This window comes from Amphiprion ocellaris, chromosome 2 (assembly GCF_022539595.1).
Source record: "Amphiprion ocellaris isolate individual 3 ecotype Okinawa chromosome 2, ASM2253959v1, whole genome shotgun sequence".
In the NCBI taxonomy this organism is placed as follows: Eukaryota; Metazoa; Chordata; class Actinopteri; family Pomacentridae; genus Amphiprion; species Amphiprion ocellaris.
The window spans coordinates 40,631,442-40,653,667 of NC_072767.1; the positions used below are offsets into that span (position 1 = coordinate 40,631,442).

General features: G+C 41.1%; 1 protein-coding gene across 2 annotated transcripts in view; it reads left to right on the forward strand.

Annotated features, from left to right (window-relative positions):
• Window positions 1–22,226, forward strand: part of sema6bb (sema domain, transmembrane domain (TM), and cytoplasmic domain, (semaphorin) 6Bb) — a 149,646-nt gene that overhangs the window by 87,383 nt on the left and 40,037 nt on the right. For both annotated transcript variants that reach the window (XM_055017381.1, XM_023299842.3), the window contains 9 exons: window positions 1,680–1,778; window positions 3,244–3,334; window positions 4,843–4,962; window positions 5,529–5,617; window positions 6,441–6,658; window positions 13,010–13,141; window positions 13,720–13,869; window positions 14,914–15,093; window positions 17,490–17,630. In XM_055017381.1, coding sequence (XP_054873356.1) covers window positions 1,680–1,778; window positions 3,244–3,334; window positions 4,843–4,962; window positions 5,529–5,617; window positions 6,441–6,658; window positions 13,010–13,141; window positions 13,720–13,869; window positions 14,914–15,093; window positions 17,490–17,630 — 1,220 coding nt within the window. The remainder of the gene's footprint in view (window positions 1–1,679; window positions 1,779–3,243; window positions 3,335–4,842; window positions 4,963–5,528; window positions 5,618–6,440; window positions 6,659–13,009; window positions 13,142–13,719; window positions 13,870–14,913; window positions 15,094–17,489; window positions 17,631–22,226) is intronic.

The window sequence follows — 22,226 nt, forward strand, 5'->3', positions numbered from 1 at the left end:
TTCATGCCTGAAGAGAGCTCATGAAGGTTAGCCTATACTGTAAGTTAGCTATTGCTTTTCGCTAAGCGTACGTCTGGAGTTGCCAGTAGACCAATTTGATTAAATGGAAATTAAATGATTTTTTTTTTAAATGTACATGCTTACACAGTCTGCAACGCATAAACACTATGTAATGGAATTGAGAATGTGTGAAGACCAGTAGAGAGCAAACCGTGAAATCCAACCAGTTAGCTACTGGGAAAAGATAGCTAGCTAAAAGCAATAAAACAAATATTGAGCTAGTGAAAAGAACAGTAGTAGCTAAATGGTAAAAGTAATAAATAAGTTTAATATTTTGTTAAAAAAAAGGTACATTTGCAAATTATAGGTATCAATCATAGGTAAAAATGATGCGTAAATGGTAAGAAATGAGCTAAAAATTATTTCTAAGTGCACTGTAAAATAATGATTTGTAAAAGTGTTTAACTATAATATTTAGATTTGTTCAATTACAGATAATGACAGGTAAAATTATTCAGTAGTCATAGTTATTTGCATGTTAACTTTAAAAGAACAGACTGAAACTGTTAAAAAATAAATGAAAATTCACTTCAAAAATCTGTATTTTTACAATTCATAATTTGCTTTTTTACAACAGTTGAGTGCGAATATGAATATGAATAAGCATTGTTTTACCGGTATTTTCTATAATTTGAAAGAAAAAAAATATAATTAAATGTTTAAAAAAATAACAATTATTTTTCTTCCTCTGCTATACATTTGCACACACCATATATAAACAGAGACCACATCAAAAATCTGTGTTTTTACAAATACTGGTTCATTCCTTTACAATGTGTGACCTTAAAATTACAGTTTTACTGTATGTACATCAGTTAATTTTATTTATTTACAAATATTTGCTGTTATTTTCACAGTTTTTACACTTTTTGAATGTTACAGACTTATTTTAACAGTGCGGTTGAAATCATAAAATTGAAGGATTGGATTTGACATTTAAAATGGCTAAAAGTTACCGAATAAGTAAAACATTACAGGATAATGATGGAAATAGTAACTCGTGTTAATGTTGAAATTTATGATCAGCATGTGAGCACTCTGACACTGTACTTTTTGTCAAGGCAGGAGATTAACTTCAAAGCCATTTTTCTCACCTTCGCTACACCGACATTTATTACTATTTGGGACTGTGGGGCACAAGCGGCTATTATGCGGATCTTACACGAGTCACGACTTCCCATTTCAGAGAACGAACGCGGGAGAATGAAACTGAGACTCGGCTTTATTTAATAATTAAACTGGCCTCGTGTAGTCGGATGCCTCGTGGTGGAGACATTAGCCTTAAATCTGTTGCTTGCTTTAAAAAATCCTGAGGCTGGTGTTGGATTACACTCTGCCAGTCACCAGCAGCTGTGCACGTGTACGTATGCGTGTGCACATAGACACTTGGAGTCTCTGCAGGCTATGTTCAGACTGTATCAGTGTGATTGACAGCGTTAATGGTGTGATAATTCTACACATCAGGCAACTGAGAAGCTTCATTTCACAGAACGGTTTGGATAATCAGCCTCTGAAAAATAAATCCACTTTTTCTTCGATTTGCTTCATCATTTTGTCTTTCTCCTCTTCACTTTTACCCCTCCTGCATATTAAACTCTCTCTGTGTTTCATTCCCGCAGGATGAATGCCGTAACTTCATGAAGGTGCTGCTCAGCAGACAAGGAGGCCTGTTTTTGTGTGGCACCAACGCCTTCAACCCACTATGTGCCAACTACACTGTAAGGAAACGCTTGATCACACCTGTCAATACGCACCAGGGAGTGGCGCGAATCTGCATTAATTCATCTGACTGGATTGACATAATTGATAAATAGCTAATCTGCTTTTTCCAGAAGGGAGATCCTGCTTTTACAGCTCAATTAGTTGGTCTGTTCAGGTGAAAATTTGCAGCTTGATTAGAGTTGTTTGTTCAGCACTTGAGGCGGTGTTGACTTCCTCCCCTGGAGTTATTTATCTTTGTTGTCTGGCAGTTCCAGTGCCTTGTTTCACAGCGATACAACAGTTGTTATTTCTCGGTGGTTAAACTTTGTGGTCTGCCGAGCTTGTTATCATTGAGAGTCAGAGACGGAAAATCAAGAAGAACACAAAGAGGTTGAAAGAGGAAGCGGAGAGTATTCAGAGAGTAAAGGCTGCAGACGTGACTTGTTTACCTGGTTTGATTTTTTTTTTATCTGTGGTAAAAAGAAAAAACGCAATCCCACAGATGGAGGCAGAATTTAAGAGATACGAGAGCTACAAGTGTCGACTGGCCTGGTTAAGGCAATTAGCCGCGGCGTTTTCTGCATGTTTCCTCCACTTTGTCCCAAAATGCATTTGTCACTCGGAAGGTCTACCTCCATTAAGCAGCAACTCACCTGAATCCTCCGCCGTGCAGTCGAGTGTGCTCCACCTCCACAGCCAAACCCCGTCTTGCTCAATTACAGTAACAACTTCAAACTTGTGGAAGAAGAAACTACACATAAATATTCATCATCGGCTCGGCTGATTTCACATCATCCTGCAGTGATATTAAACGAGGAATGAAGGCAGTTGAGTCGGAGAGAGAGAGAAAAGATCCTTTTGCTATCAAAGGCTTTTTCAGATAAGTGTTATTTTCAGTCTCTCACATTTCAAACGCGGCGCAACAGTGGAACACTGAGACATACCTGGCCCATTATCTGTCAGCCACTAATGACATTCTACAACAGAGTATAACACATCTGTCTCTGCCTGATAGGCTGCCTGTTTCTCTGGGGACTAGTTAGTGATGCTAGCTACTGCTTTATTTATAGCAGGGTTTTAATGAAATGACATCTCTAAATTATTTCATTTTCAACTGTGGATTGGAATTAGAGAGCTGAAACTCTGTGGATCTCTTGAAATCGTTGCTGCTTGTGGCTCCCTTTTAAGTCTATGTGTTTTTTGTAATTGACAGGAAAACAGACAAAGCAATGCTTTCAATGAATATATACATGCAGTGGTGTAAATATGAATTATTGACATGACTCTGTGGGTGCATTGATCTGTATGTGTGTCTTATTTATGCATGTCACTCTCCTGTCGCTGGGCCTAATTGCCACCAGTGAATCATTAGTTTGCACTTGTGGTAACACGCCCTAATTGCCATTCTCTTGTGGCTTGTTTTTTGATGCATTTGCATTGTTTGCTGATTGATGCATGCTTTTGGGTGCATACGTTTGACAGGGGGACAATTTGGAGATGGTGGGAGACACAGTGAGCGGGATGGCGAGATGTCCGTATGACCCGAAACACGCCAATGTAGCTCTGTTCGCAGGTAAGACACACCTTTCATTTTAATCTTCGCTTTCCCACCTGTTGTTGCCCAGTGAACTGATACAGCAATGAATCAGGAAGTCAGAAATATCAGTCCCCTCATAAAAGGCTTTTTTATTACTAACTTTTTTTTAGATTTTTATCCCTTGAATACACCACAATGATGATAATAATAACTTTATCTGCATAGCACCTTAGCATATAGCAAGTTTTGAGGCACTTTACAATAAAACTAATGTAAAATTACACACAAGTCCTATCACAAGCTTGCAACATAAACAAGATAGTTAAAGTTAACAATAGTTGAGTCAAGCCAAGACATTTCTTTAATATACCACATCTAAGACAACAACTTCTGCTCCAAAGTACCTTTTCAGTAAAAAAGCATTATGGACCAATCAGCACCATCCAAGGCTGAAAAGTTAACCCAACATGGAAGTGACAAAAACTGCAGTTTTTTTGAATGATCACTTGAGGCTTGCTCCACAAGCGTGTCAATCCCGTAGAACCCCGTGTAAAAAATGTCCAAATTAACTTGTTTACAGCCTGGTACATAAACAGTTTTGGTCTCTACAGCTAATTTCCCTGTTCTTGGCAGCTGTATAAGGGGTGAGTTTTTAATATAACTCATGCGTTTAAATTGTATTGTCACTTAAAATTATGCATAGTTAAGGGCGTGGTCACTTTGAGTGACAGGTGGGGGAGGTTACAGGACAGTCAATGCAACAAATCACCACAAGCATTCTAACTTTAGAATGTCTTTTCAAAATGTACGTATTTTTTAAGGGTTAAAAAATGAAAGTGAGCAACTTTTTGGATTGGCAAAAAATTGCAGTTGAGAACCTGTAATGTTATCAAAGTTGAGATTAAACCTGAGTTATTTACAAATTAGGTATTATACCCTAAAAAATTATATAAAATACTCCTTTACTTGCCTATAACACATATAGCATTAATTCTGGAACTCTACAGAGTTTAAAACGTTGACATAACTAATGTAATAATATAACTACACTCTACGGTATTGTAAATTACAGAACTTAGCCTGACTAATGTAAATATTGTGGCTAAAACCCTCCAATTTAGGATTTAGTTGTTATATTATTATACGTTATTGAATTATACATAGAAGCCTGACAATACCAAGCTGTGTGATTCCTCAGTTTCATTCAACTCCTTTTAAACACTCCATTAATAATCAAATCATCATCGTTCTGTGGCTGAAGCTGTGGGGAGCCATTTACTGTTCAGCCATCAGCCTCTTATCTAATATTAGCCGGCAGTGAAAAATGCAGCTTTTTAAAATTTTTCCGTGCGTGGGAGCTCAAAGTTGAAAATTACGTTGCTGTAATTACATTACCGGCTGGTCAATCATATCACCTTAACAATGCGGGACTGTCAGGAAATGGTTGCATTAGCTGCAGGTTCAGCTTGTGGTTGTTGCTTTGACAGTTTGTCTAACTTACCATTCTGTGTGTGTGTTTCTGTGTGTGTTTGCGTGTGTGTTAGAGGGGAATCTGTTTACAGCCACAGTGACAGACTTCCTGGCCATTGATGCGGTGATCTATCGCAGCCTCGGGGACAGTCCCGCTCTGCGCACCGTCAAGCACGACTCCAAGTGGTTCAGAGGTACCTTCAGACACGTTTGTGCGTCCTTGTGTGTGCTTGTTAAGGTGTGTTTGTTTGGTGCGGCTGCGGTTTTCCCAAGCATATCTCTAAATTCAGCATCATCGGATGTTGTCATCGGAGTGTGGTGGTGTGAGCTTGTGTCCACATTATTCAGCAGGATCGATACGTGTGTCAGAAGCAGACGTCTGACATCTCCATGTTCTGCTCTCTGACCATCCACACCACAGTCCGACTTCCACTCAGGCAGGTTGCAGAAGGTCCTGGGTGTAATAGCGCCCCAATGCATAGCGTGAAACTCATCCCTCTGAAACGTTAGGGAGTCATAATGTGCTTATTGTTTGCTGTGAAATCCCCTTTCAGCATGTAATGAAATTAGGCATGGCTTGTGCCTCTTTCTCGCTGCCCCCATGTTACTTTGGTGTTGTGGGAATTAATGATGCATTGGCGAATGGGGATGCTGTTCTCTACATGCTTTCTCCTCATCCATCTTTATTTCATTAAACCTTTACCTCTCCTGTACACCTCCTTCTTCTTCTAACTTTTTCTCTCTCTCTCTGACAATACAGAGCCATATTTCGTCAGCGCCGTGGAGTGGGGACCTCACATCTACTTCTTCTTCAGAGAGATAGCCATGGAGTTCAATTACCTGGAGAAGGTATAGAAGTCATTCTGATGGAAATCCATCCTCCTCTCCTCCTGAACTCTCAGTATTCACACAGAAGAGCCGCAGGGTCCATTCAGAGCATCTTTTCAAAAGGGCTGTAAAGGAATGTGTGAATGTGTCGTTAAACTACAAGCATGAAAGGAGATGCTGGTCTAATATCTCTCAGTTGCTATTATTTGAATGTCAATATCAGCTTATTTTCCCACAGCTCCACTGACCTTTCATCCTTGTATTTGTTTGTGTGCATATCTAATCCAACAAATCACGGCCTGAGCAAACAGCTCATGTCTGAATTAACCTCAAAAAGGGTCTTTCATAGCCACTCTGCAGGTTTCCCATCCTTACTGGCACTGTGGATACATCTTTATTAAAAAATATCAGTATCGAGAAAGGTGCTTTGCTAATAAATTAGCAATTCATATTTTGGGAGAAGTGCTTGCACAAGGTCTCTGCCTCTGACATGTTTACAGAGAGCATAGTAAATGGATACTTCACCGTTGTGTGTTCAAAGAGGCAATTTTGAGATGCACTGACATTCTCATGAATAATTGATATTAAATTTACCATTATAAAACAATGATGTGTCAAAACAGGGTTTCCACACTGCAAATAGCATGCAAATGACTCTTTCGAGATCACCGTGGAGTTGAAAAGAGCTTTTAAATATTCCGTTTTTGAAGATGAAACTAGAACCTCAGAAAATATTACCTAACTCCCCCGCTTGTCATTGGAGTTATATACGAGCCGTGCTTATGCTTGAAGTATACAGTCGTTTTCTATGACTCCATCTGCTTCTCTGTCTGACTCCTCACAGGTGGTGGTGTCACGCGTTGCCCGAGTATGTAAACGCGATCAAGGCGGGTCGCAGCGAGTCCTGGAGAAACAGTGGACATCGTTCCTGAAGGCCCGTCTGAACTGTTCTGTACCCGGCGACTCCCACTTCTACTTTAACCTGCTGCACTCTACCAGCCCCATCATCAGGATGCACGGCAGGGACATCATCCTTGGGGTGTTCTCCACTCCGGCAAACAGGTAAACTCACAAGGAGGACTTTTTACCTCTTATATGTGAACATAAAGACACCCAGGATCAATAATTCCCAACCTTTGCATCTATTTCAACAATTTATCAGTTACCTTTAGCTAACTATTTCACTGTGAACTGCTTTATTTCACCATTTTGCCGTCACTTTTAGCTAACTGAATCAACTTCTTTGCACTTTTGCTAACGAGTTTGCATGCAATTTTAGTCAATTTCACTGTACTCCTCAAATTCCCACTAATATTCCCACATATCCCCAAGTAACTGCAGTTCCTAGCGAGGAATCACTTCTCCAGATTGCTTTTCTGTCAAATGCGTTTTTATTTGTGCACATCTGTGGATGGATTTAAATCTATCCTGTCTTGGAGAAAAAAACGAGTATTCATTCATGCTTAGGGTTTTTTTTTCTAAAACATACACCAACACATTTTGACATCCTTCCCATTGGGATTGAGATAGACGCCCATTGTGCAGCTGCACTCACACAGCTCACCTTGAAGATTTCCCGGACCACCGTCGTTTGTTCCTTCACTGATGTGGTCGGAAAGAGCAAGGCTTCCTACAGGTCAAGCGGAACTCTAGAAAAAAATAAGAAAGTGGCAGCGTGGAGGAGCAGAGGTCAGGATTGTGAGGTACAGAGTAATTTAAAACACATGGAACGCTTTCATTGAGCACAAAGGTTTTTTTTTTTTGAAAGACAAGATTAAATTGAAAAAAGGTGAGAGGAGAGAGGAGATGTGGCTGGTAAATTGGGGATTATTGGAGTCTGAGGGTATTTGCAGAGCCAAAGACAACACAAGCAGCAAACCAGAGAAACAGAACAACAGGGACAAGAGAGGAATGTGACAAAAATATGTATGTATTCCGTATACCTTCAGTATTAAGATATATTAAATATACATTAGAAGTAGTACTATTAAATAAGATAAGATAAGCTAGCATAGGATAACGAAACAGAACTTAACAGCATAGCACAACATGATAGCATAGCGTAGTATAATGTAGCATAGCAAAGCAAACCATAACGTAGCAGAGCATAACATAACATAGCAGGGCAAACCATAACATAGCCTAACATAGCATAACATTACATGAAAACCATACTATAGTATAGCACAACATGGCAGAACATAGCATAGCATAGCTTAGCATAGTAGCATAACATAGAGTAGCGTATTACACATATTACACATGTCAAATATTGCACGACATTCAAATATTACACCTAATATTACACATGCAAATTAAATATACACAACTTACCAATGACTCTTTTAAGAGTTTTCTCACTACTTGAGTTTTTCTGATTCCTTTCTCATTTTCCTCATACAGTTAGAATAACCTGCTTATCATGCTTTGTTCGAAATAATATGCACAAAGCACTTGAGATGCTGTTTTTCTTGGCATACTAAGCTGTCATCTTTAAACTAAGTGGGAGACTAAATTGCTTGTAAAGTTCTTTCTTTCTGGCCCCGTCCTCCGAAGTGGCACAGGGATAAACATACGCGGTATGTGCTTTAAAATAAAGTTTTACCACAGTATATTGCATTCTAAGTGGTTTAAATCACAGACAAGAATTCAATATAGTTTTTATGTGATAGCCCACTCATGTTCCACAACCCGAAGGCCTTGATACCACTTACAGCGTCTGGCAGTGCAAGCACATTATGGCAAACACTTACAAATGCTTGCAACTGCCTGCTGCTTGAGTCTGCTGCTGCATCAATACACCCTCTCACTTAAATGCAACCAGCAGGTTAATTGTCATCAGTCAGTGGCCCCAGGATCTATTTTTTAGAGTAGTAAAATAGTTGCAGGACAGCATCTCACAGCAGTAGGCTCCAGGTAACACACCGGAGAGGAAAAAGGGGGGAAAAGTAAATATAAGAGGAGAATTGGGGATATGGAGAAAAAAAGGGGAAGAGATAGATGAAAAGCTCAAGGACGAGGAAGTCAGTAATGGACAACACGTGCATCCCCCTGCTCTCTGAGATCTAAAATTGTTTCATCAGCTGCATCTTATCTGCGTGTTTGAGTTGCGAGAGGTGGGCCGCTGCCTGCAGAGACAGATGGAGGCATCGCACACACAAACACACATTCACAAACACTTACAATGGTTCCCAGATAGCAGCATTTACAGCTCACCGACAGAGGAGAACCAGCTGAACACACACAGACACACACGACGCCGCCTGGGTAACCTGCTACTCGGTCTTATTTTAAATAACCGCCAGCAAGACGAAGAGAAAGCGAGGTTTAGATGGACGGATGAGGAGATGTGTGATGCAGGAAAATGAACACAAAGCGATAGAGAGAATATGCGAGGTGAGCTGCAAAGCTCCCAGCGGTCCCCATGTGGCCCACTGCGCCACGCTGGCTAAGTGCTCGCCAGACAAATTGCTTTGGCAAGCGGCGTGCAGCGAGCACAGCGTGAAGCAAGACCTGCAAGTGGAGGAATAGCTATTCTCTGCTGCCATTTGGCCCCGTGCAGCATATATTGGACTATAGTATGGGAATGAGGGGACGGAGTCAAGCTTTTACCATCTTCTCCATCCTTGGCCACTGTGAAGTTACTCATCTCCTGCCCACATACTCCAGGGATAGCTTTACAGCCACATACCTCTGCTTCTCAGCTACTACAGAGCTGCATTTATGGGATCCTTTAGTCTGTATTTGCACAGTATAATATCGCCCCCGGTTATCATTTCCTTTGTTCATGCACCTCTGAATCCCAGGGTCAGTATTCTTGAAGAAGGGATGAAAGAAAAGCTCGGATTTCCCACTGAGCACCTCCTGCACTCCTGATGCTCAGGAGGTCAAGGAGACACAGGGAGCAACAACAAACTCAGAGAGACAATCTGAATATGAGACCTTTCGGGTGAAGAAGTATTTTTCTGGTTTGTTTAGCAACTCAGATAAGTGGATATGTGTCTACGGATGCAGCAAAATGTCAAATGGAAGCCTTACCGTGACTGGTGTCGAAAACAAATAAATCTCATTATTTTTTATAAGTTTTTGTTTTGGCAGCTGAAATGTCTTCTGGAATAAACTGACATGAGCTCATTAGGTTTAATGGAGTGACGTAGGAATGCAAGGGGAAATAACCCGTGCAAAGCAAAGTAAATCAAGTGCGTCCTGAGAGCAGGAGGCCATGTTTGTTTTGGTTGTAAAGAATCCACTGTGGCAGGGTCAGACAGCAGGATGTCCTTCTGGGAAAAAGCAGCTGAGGGGAAATGAGGAGGACAAGGAGCATGAGGAGAACAGGTTTTATGATGCCTGGGGAAGTGTGGCACTGAGGGAGGATGCACAGATGTGCAACCTGGACCCCCCTGGGCCTCCAACTAGAGGAGGCAAAGAAAAACACAACTAGGTAGCTCACTAGTGCTTGAGAAAAGGGTATAGGAGAGGGACACTGCTCGTACTTGACAGCAGAGGCATGTCACAAGACAAATAGAGTGTTGTTGCAGAGATGTTAGATAGTACACATGGGCCAGTCAAGGTACAGAGAGGAGAAAACCCATTTTTTGGAAAGGTCAAAAAAATAGCATGAGAAATTGGGCTGGTTATACAGAAAGGAGATGAAGGAAGATGTTGGCAGGAGAATAAATGAAAGTAAAAAGATGAAAAGGTTGCAGTTTTATATAGTTTTCATCACATAACTTTAAATACTAGTTTAAACGTGGATAAAAGCTCAACAAATTGCAGAAAATGTTCGAATTTTGGAACTTGACGTGAGCTGTCCATCATTCTACCAATGGGTTACCATATAACTGATTAGACATAGATTTATTTCTGACACATGACTGAGTCTTTCATGCATCTTTCTCTGTTTCATTTGAAAGAAATTCTTAAATTTGATTATGCACCCTGTGTCCCTTTAGATTTTCACCAAGAATGTGCTGTTAGTGAACTACAGAGGTGTTAGACGGTAGATTTGTTTTGCCTTTAGATGAAGCTCTACAAGCTGTTCCCTTCCATCCTTCATGCCAAGTTAAGCAACCCCTGCCCTAATTCCAGCTGCATATTTACCGTACTGATACGAGATCTTATATATAATCGCATTTCCTGAAATGTCAAACTTTCCCTTGAAAATGTCGCTTGGAGCTTTGTTCTGCCGAGCAAACAAAATAAATCTCGGCTTAATTGAACTAAGGGTCATTAGTTTAGCTGCATGCCACGGCTGCTGCAACATTTATTCCATCATGGTGGCCACATTGTTTGTATGGTTTTTTGCTGAAACAAACATCTCTGAAATCCCTCTCACTACATGCAAAGTTGGGTGGAAAATTTAGAATTAAGCCAACAAAGAAAACCTGTGAAAACCCCTGCAAGAAAATATACAATAACCTACTGTAGTTGTTCACTTGGAAAGTCAAACAAACAGAACAGAAATGATTTAGGCCTGATGTGGGAGCTCTTTATTTTTTTCACGTTTCTCATGAATATGCAAAAATTTCCCAAATTTATGAGTTAAACCCCCAATTAAAGGACTGACACTGAGGCCTCCTCCGACTCTCACCGTCTTCTCCCCTTCTTCGTCTTCTCCTGTGAGGCATCATGTGTTATTTCAAGCTGTCAGTGAGCTCGCTAACAGTGAGGAAGCACTTTAGACTCCACAGCAGCCCTCTCAAACAAACACCACATGTGTCTAGCTCGGGCAGCCTCTTACTCAACCGCAGTCAAAGAGAAAGAGTGATGGAAGGATGAATTCTGTTGGGCAGACGGAAAGAGAAGGAAGAACAAAAAAAATCAAACGAATGTAGTCTCGAGTGTGAAGGTTGACTTAGAACATTATTGGAAATGAAATTTGTGTAGACTGTGAAACCCAAGCAGGAGAGCAAACACCAGAGTGAAAATGAGAATAATTAAGAGAATTCTGAGAGGGGAAAACAGCCCGAGGCCTTTTTGGCTTTCTTCTGTTAGACACAGAGTTGTACATGGGGCAAACTCAGTGACCTGCAGCCAGAGAGAAAAGGCGAGGTAGAGAAAAGGAAGCAAACCTGGCAGCGGTGCAGAGCTGGCAGACGTGTCACACATAACATCTGGTGCCTGCAGTCCTGAGAGAGACGGCGTATCGTCCACAGATACGCCTGCAGCCTCGCCATGCTGGCCGGGGTTGACTCACATCCCTGCCTATGAATGATAAGTACTGAGGGAGACGTGTGACCTGATCAAATGGCACATCAGGAGAGCACGGCTCCCCGCTGCAACCCAAATCCAGCCTGCAGGCGCTGCCTCTCCAAACAAACATTTTTGTGGCTTTCAAAGGGGCACTCGACAGAGACACCTCTCAGCTCGAATCGTGGGTGCACAAGCGGCGCAAACCCTCAAACCACCAGCTGGGCATTTACTTTTTAAAGGACAAAAAAACGAAGGAAATAAGCAAGACGGGGTGTGTGTGGGCAGTGTGTAGCAGCAGGTTGCAGGTGACTCAGTCTCATGGGTTTGTGTATCTCAAAGGTATTAATACTTAGTCACTAGGTCTCACACCACGCACAACATTAGTCATTGATGAGGACACATTCGGAGCAGAGAGGGGAGTCTGGGAGCAGGAAGCATGGGATGTTTTTTTAAAACTCATTTCTTATCTCATCCTGACACTGCTCTCTTTATTTCTCTGTCTCTGTCGTTGCTTCCTTTCCGCAGCTAAGACACACAAATGTAGCATCAGCCTCAGAAAAGAAAGTCTGACTTTGTGTGGATGTATCTGTATTGTGTTTATTTGTGTGTTCTCAGAGCAGCTGCTCAGCTCCCCGATGTTGGGTTCATGAGTAGTTAAACAGGCTTCGAGGTGCACTGGGCTTTTTTACAAGAACATCTAGTTGGATTTGTTTCCTTTACGAGAACCGTCCCCTCCTCTTTTTTCGCAAAAACGACAGAATATTCAGTGACTCATTTCCTATTTCGTTTTATATTCCAGGAATTCCAGCCAAGATCTTTTCATGAGCCTAATCTAGCTATTGCATCCGCCTCATATCTATTCTTTGGCCGTGGAGTTGACAGCGTCTGTCTTACCCCCCGTTTTTCTTTCCATCTCAGTAACAATTTCCTTTGTGCTCCAGCATTGAATGTCAAAATATGAGCAGCCCATATCCAATTTGTCATATTCACTGGGTGTCTGTCCCTCTTTCACACTCACAATTGGCTTTCTATATTTTAACTTCTTTCCTATTTCCAGTTTCACAGTCTATTTTTCAGTCTAAGCTATAATCCACCTTATTTCCTCTTTTTCTGTCACTTATTCCGCCACACTTGTTGGAAAGTAAAACCTACAGGCAGTCATTCTGTATCAACTCCAAGTGTCTCAATCCACCTCTGTCTCACCATCTTCTCTCTCTGCAGCATCCCGGGTTCGGCGGTTTGTGCCTTTGACATGGAGCAGCTGGCTGCAGTGTTTGATGGGAGGTTTAAGGAGCAGAAATCACCGGAATCCATTTGGACTCCTGTTCCAGATGAAGTCATCCCAAAGCCAAGGTGCAGATGGCAGTAATTAATTTATGCACCTGTGTTCAGGTTGTTATCAAAGAACTATGAGAAGAAAGCAGTGTTTGGAACTTTATTGAAGTTTGCCAAAGTGCTGCTCGACACAAGTGGGCTTTGCAGGGCGCAGCTCATGTATAAGAATTCACACCAAAAAGATGAAATCAAGAGTACTTTTGTTGTTTCATTAACGAGGTGAAATGAGGCTGATTGTACACACGTCGTGGAGAATGCAGGAAGATACTGCAGATAGTATTCCAACATGTAGAAATTTGTCCAGTCAAGTAAAAGTCACATAGAGCTGGGAAATCCATTTCACAAGGATACATCTCGTTCTCCTCCAATCTAAAGTTATGCCTTGAACTCATACAACTATCCGTCACTTTGCCAAATACTCCAAAAGTAAGATTCTTCTCAGTAAATCAAATCAGTCTCCTGTTTAAAACATAATACAGGCATTCAGACAGTCTAGACTCCTGAATTATGTAATTATGTCTTAAGAGAGGCAGAAGTATTCAGCAATATTCTGAACTTTCGACTTACTTAACGTGCTGAATCTTGTTGTCCCTCAGACCTGGCGGCTGTGCTGTTCAAGGATCCAGGTTTAATTCCTCCAACTCTTTCCCCGATGAGATGCTGAACTTTGTCAAGACTCATCCTCTGATGGATGAAGCGGTCCCGTCGCTTGGACAAAGACCCTGGATTGTCAGAACGATGGTCAGGTGAGGCTAAGCACAGTTAAAACACTTAATTATGAATATATAGACGCATATACATTCTCATTTGAAGCAGCAAATAGATTCTGAAAGAATCGTAGCCCTGCAGTTATATTTCTTATCAACATAATGAGGAAGAATATTCTTAATTAACATATCTGACAGATTGCAAAATGGATCTATAGAATGTATTTGCATAACATCATCATTCATTTGTTTTCCTTACAATATAATATTCACTAGTGGCAAGTAGAGAAGAATAAAGGTTTTTCTACAGTTACGCTCAGGCACTGTCTTGTTGTTTGCTTATTTTGGAATCTTAATTTTAATTAACTCAATGCGTACATTAATTAAACTCATCATTTCAAGTCAGTGGTGTAAAAAGGTTGTATATTTGTGATGAAAGTTTAAGAGAGTCAACTGAATTCCAAGGAAGCTGCACGAAATGTCTTCTGAGGCTGCAGACCTGAAGTTATCCAGGTTTGGTGTTGAAGCCGGTGTTTGCAGTCAAGCAGCTGCAGCACATCAAATTCCACATAAATGCACGCATGCCTCTCCGTCTCTCTATCTACCGTATGGAGTCCCCCTGTCGACCAGCCACTGGGGGATTATAGGGACCGGATGTATAAGGAATATTAAACACCCGACACAACATGGCTTCTATTCTCGTCTGTTGACTCACAGACCCACGTGCAGCTCAGCAGCACTCTGCTATTGTTCCAGGACAAGCCCATTTACTTGACTGATATTATTAATGACTGAAACGTCTGCCGTAATTAGTTTATTATGCAAATTTGACGAGCGGTTTCTCCTCTGTGGAATTCATTTCATTTTGCAGCGACTCAAGAGAAAATGGCATGTTATGGTTTAAAAATCACAAGAGTCTGTATTTTGCACCCAAACCAATCAGTTGTAATGCACTTAAATCATAAACTGGCCTCCAGGAGCTACTTCACCGTGCTTTTAGCTTTCATGGGAAAAGAGAAGTTCCCAAATGAGGTGCAGAGCTTCATGACATTAATGCAGTTTTTTGTCCCTCCTGCGGTTCAGGTACCAGCTGAATAAGATGGTGGTGGATACGGAGGCCGGGCCCTATAGAAACCGCACAGTTCTGTTCCTGGGGTCAAGCAGAGGCACCATCCTCAAGTTTCTCATTATGCCCAACCCGGACAATACCGTCACCAACAGCAACATCTTCCTGGAGGAGCTGGAGGGATTCAACCCTGATAAGTAAGACAATAATCCAATGCATGGACTGTTGACCTCACAGAAAAGGCTGAGATTTAAATGACAATATTGTGTGTGTTGGTTTAAATTTCAGTCAGGAGATGGTTAGACGTGAAAAGGTTGAAAAATCCCCATTAGAGCATATTAATTTACACAAATTTGTGTGTTCCCTGCAAAAACCAGTGTAAAACTGACACAGTGTGGTTTCACATGTGGTTATGTGCCTGAATATTTTCTTCTCCTCCTACGTCTTGCCATTAATTATGAGGTTAGTATGTGACATGTTAATTAGCAACCTTTAGAGATGCAGTTTTTTCCATTTTGCCACAGCCAGACTGCTAATTTTCTCTTTTTTTCTAGTCTTTATGCACAGCTAACCTAACTAGCTGCAGGCTGTAGCTTCATATTTACATTTCTTTGCTGTTTTTTTTTTTTGTTTTTTTTTTTTAGCACAGTAGCTCAGATATAAGACAAACAGCAGTAACATCCATGCCAGGAAGGGGTTAAGTGACATCTGGGTTTGATGTATACACAGTGAGGGGAGCTGGTGGTGTGATGCGCCTGGAAAAGCAGCAGGAAAAAAAAGAGCATGATATGTCCTGGAAACATGACGTGTCCTGAATTATGCAGAAAACCTCACCTATTCTGTGTGAAACACATAATCGTGCTGGATACGAGACGACGCAAGCCTCGAGTGGCGAGCAGAAACAAGGCCAGCAGAAAGGAATGTCGACTAATATTCATTATCAAGAAATCTTAACATCTTCTAATGAGACTGAGACATACTGTAAAACAGCATTAGGGGGAAAAACATCAGAAAAAACAGATAAAGCCACATTATCATTACTCTTGACCAAAGTTACACTCTGTCAGGAAAATTGACCTCTTATCTTTAGTCTGAAGCTAAATCACATAGCTGAATCTGGATCTAGACAAAAGATTGGAATGGACTAATTAGCATTTTTTACACGAAGCGTGCAGCTTTGAGGCTTCGCTGGTGCCCGTCATTATGTAATGAAAACTGGGTACAATGCCTTTTCAGTTCTCGGTTTTTGCTTTTTGTCTTTTGTTGCGAGTCGCTCTTCCACATGGTGAAATGACTGCAGGGTGGGGGGAAAGGAAATTGTCACACAGATGCAGGCAGATTTGGCTGGTGATTATCTTTTACCATGGCTAATTAGAGGCATTTTAAAAAGAAAGTACATGTTTCGAAACACTAGCTCTCTGTTGTGGTAATTGCATTCACTGATATATAAGCCAATTTTTTCCCTGCAATAAGTAGAAACAAAGTGTTATTTCTTGAACCAACTGGCTGGAAACACACTTTGTCCCTATTGTAGACTCTCAGTCTGTCTGTCTTCTTCCATCTCCTCCAACCAATTTCTGTCTGGGATAAGACAAAGTGAGGTATAGTAATGGCAAAGGGGACAGTGTGATGAATAAGCTGGTGTGGACTGGAGCTAGTGTGCGAGGGTTAATTTGGTATGCATGGTGAGGCCCACCAGGAGGTCAACAGCTGCCCAGCTATCACAGCAGGCAGCCGGCTAATCAGGAGGCAGAGCTCAGCCACATCATTTGTAGCTCCAGGCCAGGCCACCCTCAGCCTCACATTTACATCCACAGACAAAGAAGTGTCTTGCACACCGTAATAAACCCCCCGTTACACACTCGCACATTTATCTTTGTAAAAAGTCAGCACAGATCAAAATCACTGATCTGTGATAGGCCGGTTGCCACAATGAACCAGGAAATGACCTGAAAGAGATGTAACACTGACACAGAGAATGTTTTTCCCTGTGCCTGATTCTGAAGTTTCCTTTCTCTCTCTGCCCTACATTTGTTAGTTGTTTATTTCTTCCCTTTCTCTCTCCTTCCTCCTGCCTTTCGTGATATTGGCTATGAAGAATGACTCACAGCTTGGCCTCAGCAGAATGATAGATTCTTCGTAATGACTGTGGGCCCACCGCAATGTTATTACCATAAACCATCCAGATACAACTGATGCATGAGTGCACATGTGCATAAAAAGGTATAAATCTGCTGCATGGAGGACGGTCGGTGCCAGCTATCGTAGCTCTAAGTGCCAATTAGAACCGATTCAGCTGCTGGCCGCTGTGTTTGATGGCCGCCCGACCCCTCAAACTTCGACAATCAGCACAATGCATATTTGGGTTGACACCGTAACATACGGCAACACGGACGGCCTCTCGCCGCTTTATTACGGCTCTTATTTATAAAGCTGTTTGTGTTTGGTTGTGTTTCACATCGAGTCGCGAGGAATGCTTTTTTCCTGCCGTAATGCTCAGAGTGAGGTCAGAGGTTTAATGTGCAGCGTCGCTCTGGTAATTGAAATTGCTTAATGCGTTTGTTGTTTTATGTGTGCCTGTTATGTGATGCAGGTGTGCTGAAGACTCTCCACAGGCCAGGCAGCTGCTGTCTCTGACTCTGGACAGGGCAAGCCACACTCTACTGCTCGCCTTCCCGTCCTGTGTGGTCAGAGTGCCGGTGGCTCGATGCCAGCTCTACTCCAGATGCATGAAGTAAGTGTGCTCCGAAATACTGCACATACATGAACATAAAAGGGCAACAGGAAAGGTTTGTAAGTGGTACAAGCTCTGCCATGTTTAGCTGTAGAAAACCTGACTTTTCCTGCAATAATAAGCCAGTACTACGTCTTAATAACATCTGTCAGTCTGCATTTTGAGCAGGATGATAATCGTTTAGCTGTTGCAAAATACTAAAATGCATCAATTTCAATATAGTGGGCTAGTAAATTGACAAAATATCTCATAAAGTCTGTTATTGCTAAATATCCCTTGAAGCTTCATGCATTTTAATTGAAAGTAAATTAGCTGCCATACAGTGTACGTGTGTGTTCGGGAATGTTCATATACACCATCGTTCAAAAGTTTGGGATCACATAGAAATGTCCTTGTTTTTGAAAGAAAAGCAGTTTCTTCAGTGGCTGATTTTTAATGGAATATCTCCATAGAGGTACAGAGGAACATTTCCAGCAACCATCACTCCTGTGTTCTAATGCTACATTGTGTTAGCTAATGGTATTGAAAGGCTCATTGATGATTAGAAAACCCTTGTGCAATTATGTTAGCACATGGAGAAAAGTGGGAGTTTTCATGGAAAACGTGGAATTGTCTGGCTGACCCCAAACTTTTTGAACAGTAGTGTATAAGTGTGGAAATGTGTGGCTGCATATATACACTCACCGGCCATTTTATTTGGTACACCTGTTCAATTGCTTGTTAACACAAATAGCTAATCAGCCAATCACATGGCCGCAACTCAGTACATTTAGGCAGTGGTCAAGACAAATTGCTGAAGTTCAAACCGATCATCAAATGGGGAAGAAAGGGGGTTAGGGATATAATTTCAGAAACTACTGATCTACTGGAATTTTCGCACACAACCATCTCTAGGGTTTACAGAGAATGGTCCGAAAAAGAGAACATATCCAGTGAGCTGCAGTTTTGTGGATAAAACAGAACTCAAATAACCACCCATTACAACCAAGGAATGCAGAGAACCACCTCTGAACACACAACACGTCCAACCTTGGAGAAGATGGACTACAGCAGCAGAAGACCACACCAGGTTCCTGTCAGCTAACAACAGGAAACTGAGGCTACAATTTGCACAAGCTCACCAAAATATGACAATAGAAGTTTGGAAAACGTTGCCTGGTCTGATGAGTCTCAATTTCAGTGGTAGAAATTCAGATGGTCAGAATTTGGCATAAACAGCATGAAAGCATGGATCCATCCTGCCTTGTATCAACGGTTCAGGCTGCTGGTGGTGGTGCTGGTGGTGGTGGTGGTGGTCTGATGGTGTGGGGGATATTTTCTTGGCACACTTTGGGCCCCTTAATAACAACTGAGCATCATTCAAACACCACAGCCTACCTGAGTATTGTTGCTAACTGTGTCCATCCCTTTAAGACCACAGTGAACCATCTTCTGATGGCTACTTCCAGTAGGATAACACACCATGTCACAAAGCTCAAATCATCTCAAACTGGTTTCTTGAACATGACAATGAATTCACTGTACTCCACTGACCTCCATAGCCACCAGATCTTAGTCCAGTAGAGCATCTTTGTTTGTGGCGTGGTGGGACGGGAGATTGACACCATGGATGTGGAGCCGACAAGTCTGCAGCAAATGTGTGATGCTATCATGTCAATCTGGACCAAAATCTGTGATGAATGTTTCCATCACCTAGTTGAAAGTATGACACCAAAAGGAGCTCCAAGCTTTTACTAGCAAGGCGTACCTAATAAAGTGGTCAGTGACTGTGTATATATATGTTTTTTTTCTTTCCTTCTTTTCTTAATTTTCATTCACCTACCTATATTATTTGTTTTAAACCTATTTTCATTCTTCTTCTTCTTATTTACTTACTTTTGCATGTGTGTATGTGTACATACATATTTATACTCTTTCTAAAATAATTTGCTTTAAATGTTAATGTAGACCCAACTCCTATGTTTTTTGGAATAAAAACAGTATAGAGAAAGAAAAGAAAAAGTAATACTGTCAGAGATGTGTTCTAATTTTAGCAGAGTGATATTAATTACTGACAGTCCAGTGTATAATATTCTACAAAAAAAAATGATTATGCAGCACCAAAAAATAGTCAGTATGTAAAAAACTCCTGCACTAGTTCAATAATTTTATTACACCATGAATCGCAATGAGTTTTAATAAGGTGTAATTAGCAGTGGATGTGCTATCGTGATATTATAAGTTATAAGTTCTCACTTAGTTTGTCAGAAGGCCCTGTGAAAAAGTTGCTCAGCTATTTTGGCAGCTTTCAGGTGTTAAATGAATGTGCAGCAGGGCATTTATAAAAAAAGGTGCAAGTTCACTCAACCCCCTGTAATTAAGCATAAAGACGCTCGTATTTGAAGTACTGATATTCCACCTGCATACAGCCATGCAACGCCGAGTCTCTCTGTTTCCTGGCTGGCACACTTTACTGAGCCTGGACGGCCTGTGGCTGTGGCCACGTTAGGGTCCGCTGACACACTAACGCAAACCGCTGCACGCACACGCCAGCAGCACGAGGCGTGCGGCGTGTTGCTGAACCAGGTGAATCATACAGCCGTGTAATCCAGAGCACATTAAGGAGATGCTCGCATGTTTTCTGACGTGTGCTTCAGTGTGTTTAGATCTGAATATGAGAGCTACTTTACTGTGTGTGGGTGCGTTCAAGATTTTCTTAGTCACGCGTCAGCAGCCTTCAGTGTTTGCAAGCGCTTTGAATTTTTGTTCAGCGCAGTTTCGGTTTGATGTACAGATTTCCTTTCAGTGGGCTTTAATCCTGTTTGGTTTTCTGTGATTTTTCAAGAAATTCTTCTTGATTTACCATTTTATAGTAGGAGCCTTGCTTTACAGTCTACACAGATGTGACCTTTTAACTTTTTTCAACCACACATCATTACATGTACATTTCGCCATCGAAAACACCCACAGTATATCAACCAAGGACCAATACAGAGGTGTAAGGTTAAATTTTTCCAAGCAGAACCTTCTTCTTTGAGTTGTTTCTGAAGAAAATGCAGTGTGCTGTATTTTTTTGTGCAGTCACTCCAAGTGCTGCCAGTTGAAAATCTTGGTGTCATTACTGGATAAGAATGGATGTTGATAAGAAGCTTGTTCTGGATGTTGTTGATGAAGCCCCAGTGCTTGTTTTTGTGAGAGGAAAACTGTATGGACACACTGCCTGAGGTTGGACTGACAGGATGATGTTACCTGAAAAATGGGACCATTATGAAATACATAGCATGTTGTGGTTACGCTTGATGTGCAGATTTCCTTTCCTTTCTTATCCACTTTGATTAATTTCAAGGTTATTTTTCAAAAAAATGTATATTTAACATTTTTACGGTGACAGTTTTGCTTTACAGTGTATACCAATATAACCTTTTGACCTCATTTAATCTCACATCATTACAAACTGTACAGCAAGCCCTCTGCATATCATTAAAGGACCATTTCAGAGGTGTGACGTTCAGATTTTCTAAGCAGAGGCTTCTCTTTTTAATTGTTTTTAATGAAAATGCAGCGTTTTTTTAAGAGTATATTGCCATTTGAGTGCTACCTCTCCAAGTGCTGCCAGTTGAAAATCTCGGTTACTGGATAAGAATGGATGTGAATTGGATGCTTTTTCTGGTTGACTGTCCATCACAAGCTGCATATGTCAGGAAGAAATGTTCAGAATAAGCAGCAATGCTAGCAGTCAGGGAGATGATATGTTGTCAAGATATTGTTGGACTGGGAGGATGATGTTAGCTGAAGAATGGGACCAATGTGAATTTTTGTTCAGTGTGGTTACAGTTAATGCACAGATTTCCTGCCACCTGGCTGTAATCCACTTTGATTATTTTAAAGGTTATTTTTCAACAAATTCATATTGATCTGACATTTTATACTAACAACATTGTTTTACAGTGTATGCAGATGTGACCTTTTGTCCTTGTTTAATCCCACATCATTACAAACTATACAGCAGGCCCAGAACATATCATTAAAAGACCATTTCAAAGGTGTAAGGCTGAGATTTTCTGAGAACCAACATCTTTTTTGAATTGATCCAGATGAAAAGAGCATGCAGACATGTCGCCTTTCTGGAGAGTGCAATGCTTTTTTTGTGCAACCGCTCAAGCACTCATAGTTGAAAATGTTGTTGCTGTTACAGGTTAAGAAGCTTGTTCTGGTTGTGTCTGTCTGTGTGATATGTCAGGCAGAAACGTTCACAACACAGAGAGATGCTAGTAGTTAGAGAGATGGCATGTTGTCAAGATATTATTGTCATAGAAACAAAACCCACATTTCTGATGAAGCTCTGGTGCTTTTCTGTTATAGGGAAATGCTGGTTGAACACGCTATGAATTTATGTTCAGTGTGTTGAAGGTTAATGCACAGATTTTCTTCCACCTGGCGTTAATCCAGTTTGATTATTTTAAAGGTTATTTCTCAACAAATTAATGTCGATCTGACATTTTATTGTAGCAACATTACTTTACAGTGTATGCAGATATGACCTTTCGACCTTGTTTAATCCCACATCATTACAAACTCATGTTGTTCAGTTAACTACAGCATATCGGCATCTTTTTT